General features: G+C 37.7%; 1 protein-coding gene across 1 annotated transcript; it reads left to right on the forward strand.

Moving 5' to 3' along the window:
• The first annotated feature begins 347 nt into the window (after positions 1-347).
• On the forward strand, positions 348-3600 carry LOC132165933 (uncharacterized). Its single transcript, XM_059576646.1, has 3 exons — positions 348-1191; positions 1731-1980; positions 2792-3600. The coding sequence occupies exons 1-3, from the start codon at positions 389-391 to the stop codon at positions 2984-2986; spliced, it is 1248 nt and encodes a 415-aa protein (XP_059432629.1). The 5' UTR covers positions 348-388; the 3' UTR covers positions 2987-3600.
• The last annotated feature ends 1726 nt before the right edge of the window (positions 3601-5326 follow it).

Genomic DNA, 5326 nt, shown 5'->3' on the forward strand with positions numbered 1-5326 from the left:
TTTATTCTTATTCTTGTACTTCTTTGACTTTTAAAATAACATAGGATCAAAATCAGTAATAATCATTTTCAAAATTTAATTGTAAAAACCACTTAAAAAGAAGGTGAGAATAAAAGTGTAGGAGTGTGAGTCTGTAGGGACACTCCTCCTGGCCTCCATTAACCATCTTAATTCTTTTTTTTCTTTTTAAATTTTTAATTTTTATAAAAAGGAAATATAAATTTATAAAAGAATATTTTATATTTCTCCATAATACAATTATAACTAAATTATTATCTAGATCAATTATTTTATTTTAAAAAATAACACAAATAGCTGAACTAAATCTTTTACATTTTTTTTTTGGGTTCATCTCCACTCTCCAGGCGAACCGAAGGAACCCACTAAAATGCCCAACACTTCCCTCCTCATCCCCCACCTCCTTCCCATCCCACCGCCACCCAAGAAATCCACCAACCTCTCCAATCCCAAACTTGCCACCTCATGCCACGTCAGCGCCACCAGAATGTCCCTGAACCATAAACCCCCACCTCCACCCTCAAACCCTTCCCTCCTCACCTCCATTACCAACCTCCTCTGGGGCCCATCCCTCCCGCCGGGACTCCTAATCTCCACCGTCCGCACCGCCTGGCACTCCGCGTGGCAGCTCATGATGTCCCAGCTCGCCCCCTCCGATCCCTCCGGCAGTTACTCTAGACCCGCCTCCAGATTCCGTGCAAGCAGCTTTTCCCGCCAAAGCCCAACCGCCCTTCACCTCTACGTAGGCCTCCCGTGCCCATGGGCTCACCGGACCCTCATAGTCCGGGCCCTCAAGGGCCTCGAAGAGGCCGTGACCGTCTCAATAGCCTCCCCAGGCCTTGACGGCTCGTGGGAATTCAAGGATATCCCATACGCGGATAGGGATATCCTCGTCCCCACTCGGGACTATGCCAATGGGTGCCGGAATCTGAGAGAGGTTTATAAGCTCAGGAGAGGAGGGTATGATGGGCGGTCCACTGTGCCAATGCTGTGGGATGCGCAAAGCAAAGAGGTGGTCTGCAATGAGAGTTACGATATAATTGAATTGTTCAATTCGGGACTAAACGGGATAGCGGGCAATCCAGGTGTAAATCTATCCCCGGAGCCATTGAAGGGAAAGATTGAGGAATGGAATCGCATAATTTACCCCACTGTCAATAATGGGGTTTATAGGTAAGAAACGTTGCCAGAGCTATTCCAGCTTTTACTACAGTCTCATTTCAAACTGATATGATACTGCAGCTTTTGTTATAAAGTCTCCATACAAACTGATGTAGCAGTCCATGTGATATGTACGGGTCAAATTTTGTTGCTTGAGTTTTTTACAATTAAGATGATGTCAAATTTTGTTGCTTAATTTTTTACTATTAAGATATTGTGGCGTGAGCTTGTAAGTGGTTGTCGTTTAAGATTGTAAGGGATTGTAGTAAAAGCAGGTACCAAGCATTTTTCATTGATTTATGAATAATACTACTTTTCACACTCATTTATCATACTCAGTTTATTCTGACGGATATAACATGTTTTAAGCAGTTTTTTCATGAGCTACTTAAAAAAAAAAAGAGTCATTTAAAACGAATGAAATTAGTGTGAAGAGTAGCATTATTCTTGATTTATTTAGGTCCTATTGGAATTTTCTTTAGATGGAAGAGAATCGTCACGTACTTGGATTGTTGTGATGTGTAAATGTGTTATGATATTGCATTTGGCAGATGTGGGTTTGCTCAAAGCCAAGAGGCATACAATACGGCGATGAATGAGTTGTTCAGTACATTGGAGATGTTAGATGATCACTTGGGTAGTTTCCGCTACTTGTGTGGAGATGCATTGACCCTTGCAGATATATGCCTGTTTACTACTTTGATTCGGTTCGATATTGTGTACAATGTCCTCTTCAAGTGCACCAAGAAGAAGCTACTTGAGTATCCCAATCTTCATGCTTATATGCGTGACATTTACCAGGTACCCACTTTTGCCTTGCTAAAGAGAACTATTGTATTGTCTTCTACTTCAATGGCTTAGAATTCATGGGATAGGGAACAAAGTAAAATGTTTCTCTAAAAGTTGAATTTATATTTTTATTACTTTGGAAGTGAGAATCGACAAACTTTTCCTTCAAACTGGGTTGGATATGACCTTAGAACATGTGATTTTTCCCATTCATTTTTAAAATGCACATGAGAATTACATGCTCTATTAAAAATGCATGAGAGAATTTTTTTATTTTTTTTGTAAGAAAAATGCATGGGAGAATTACATGCTATAAGAATTGATGTTAGTTTAATAGACTAGGTTGAAAGAGTTTCCTTTAACCTAATTTGGAGAAAAAATTTGTCCAGATGGAATAGCAACTCTATTAAAAACTTTGAGGTAGAGAGGCCATGGGGAGAATATATAATAGATTGTAGTGTATGTAGGTGGTTAAACAAATTCTTGGGTTGTTATTTGTCATAAGTGGCATACTGCTTTTGAAGAAAGCTAGTAAAAAAACATACCCTCTGGAATGAATTTGCCATTGGTGGCAAATTGTTATCCATTAAGAAGGGGAAATACTATTTAAATTGAAGGCAGAAAGATTATGCCTTTACTTTTGCAACAATGGACTAACAGGGAAATACTACTTGCAAACACCTCTCAGATGAGACTGTAATTGTACTATATAGTCTACTGATACAGGATTTTGCTGCCCAAAATTTTGTTCAAGTATGTTACTCCTCAAGCTTAAAGATTTAGTTTTTCTGTATACTAAGTGTTGCATGTCTATTATGAACAGATTCCTAAGGTTGCAGAAACTTGCAATTTTTCGGCCATTATGGATGGTTACTACAAAACGCTTTTTCCACTGAATCCAGGCAGCATTCAACCTGTCATTCCTTCAGGTTGCGAGCACGAAGCCCTCTCCAGGCCTCATGACAGAGAATCAATTTCATTTGCTGGGAGTAAATCTATGCAGGTTCAAGTTTCATAGAAGCTGGTTCTAACACAGTTCAGTATGATGTTGTTGGTTTTTAGTTATATGAATTTCCTTGGTTTTTAGTCATACTACCACATCTGCTAACTTGGAGATGGGGGTTAAAGATCCTGTCCCCCTTGTACATAGCTTTAACTAAACTAGCACAATCAAAAAAAAAAAAATTCTGCCTTTCCATTCTATGCACCATGCACTACACAGATTACTGAACAAATCCAAAAAAAAAACATTTATTCCCCTTCTAAAGTTGCAGCTAGAAAGAACTATAAAGCCCTATGGTTTCAGCAGTTCGATAGCCTCTGAGTTAGTACCCTGATACTCGACCACTAGACTCTATAGTTGGAAGGAGCAAATCCAGTTCAGTGAAATCTTTCATAAGTATTTCTTCATTTAGGTAGACGATCCTGTTGTAGTTCATCTCACAATTGATGCAGATCTAGATCCGGTGCAGTAGCAGCTAAAGTAACGAGGACAAACAAGAATTGTAGCAAATATATTGGCCATATTTGATAAGACATAGCAAATTAATGTAACTCTTGATTGTATGCTAATATGGCATATTAGAAGTTGTATCTCCTCCATCTATCTAAATTGTGTTTATGTTGTTTTGATTGGTGGTCACTTGTTAATTGATTGTCACTGGAGGAAATGCAAATTAATTGAAGTGTCCCCACTAGCAGCCATGTCGGCTTGTGCATGCTTTCCAGGAACCATCCTGGGAAGCTGGCAAGTTATGTAGAAGCCAAAAATTCCACTAGTCAAAGTCAACTTTCCAACATTTCCACGTACTCAAAGGTCAGGTTTTGAGCAGCCGGAGAAAAAGTGAAAAAGAAAAGGACGACAGCATAATAAAGAAAGTCAGTGCCAAGGAAAAAAGAAAGAAGGTTCATAAACAATTAATTTAATATGATTGAGTACTGGAGGGAAAATGGTTGGGTAGAAGAAAAAAAGTCTTCGGGTATATTGAAGAGATTAACATATTGGAAGTATTTTAATGAGATTATAATATTAACATATTGAAACATCTCTCTTGGTCTAAATTTTATTTCATTGTATCAAACACTGTAAGATTGTAAATATGTGGCAATGTATTCATCTTGTAACAACATATACACAACTAAATTTGTAAAATTTATTTTATACCATGAGATAATTACTTTCTATTCTACTTGAAATGGAAATGACGTGTTTAATTACGACGCTCATATCTATGATATATTTTCCATATAGGACTAAGTTTTCTCTTTACTTGAGTATATTCTAATAGGCTACTTGCTAAAACTTAGACAATCTTAAAACTCGGCTGATAATGGCAGGTGAAAATATTTATAGTAAAAATTAGATTATGTACATGAAATACTATGGAATGAGAGTAATACTATAAATTAAACTTTTATCTCACTATTATTTCGTCCTATTGACATGTTGGGGTTGATTGGCACTACCATGTTAGCAGTGTAAGATTGTAATGAGATAAAAATATGGTTTTTAATTACTCACAGACGAAATATACGAGTCATAAGAAGGAACTCATATGGCAAAAGAGTACTTCTATTAGGGTTAATGATTGTTGTCACTAGTCCTCAACTGGACATTAGCCCTAAAGATTATTCAGAAATATAAAAGATTATATTAGACTATTAGTATACATGGAACCTCAAGGTCCAACATTTTTATTTACTAGGTGCTACTAGAATGCCAATTTGTCCTATTTCTGAAAGCTTGTGAGCTTGCTAATGGTCATCGTGTCCATTGGGTAGGAATTGCAAGCTTGGGTTCGAGCTGACAGTTCTTGTGCCACAAAACGCATGGTGGGTCGTGAATCTGGTGTGTCACTCACGCAATGTAAGGCCATTGTCACCACAAATGCAACCTCTTGTGCAATTTGGCCTTTGGGTTGTGGGAGTCCTTGGTCTAGCACATCCTTTAGAAGAAATTCTGCACCATCTGCAATTGGTGTTGCTTTTGTTGATTTGGATGATGACAGGGAAGATAGGAGCTCCCTTGGGTGCTTGCCCATCATAACTTCTAATGCCACCACTCCGAAGCTATAAACGTCGCATTTGTCTGTTATTCGCATCGTAAACGCAAGCTCTGCACAACCATGAAGCAAAATAAACATCCGTTTAAGGATAAGATAAACACTTCCTAAAATGAGAAATTATTTATCCTTTAAAGGGTTTCTCATGCTCCACTGAATGAGGATCCTCTAAAATTTCTTGTCAAAATTCTAAGAAATTCAGGCAGGGAATTTCAGAGACCCCAAGCCTACTCCATTACTCAAACAAATACCATTTTTTCTTTTTTCTTTTTTCTTCTTTTTTTTTTTTTTTTTTT

The sequence above is a fragment of the Corylus avellana genome, chromosome ca11 (genome assembly GCF_901000735.1).
Source record: "Corylus avellana chromosome ca11, CavTom2PMs-1.0".
Classification (NCBI taxonomy): Eukaryota; Viridiplantae; Streptophyta; class Magnoliopsida; order Fagales; family Betulaceae; genus Corylus; species Corylus avellana.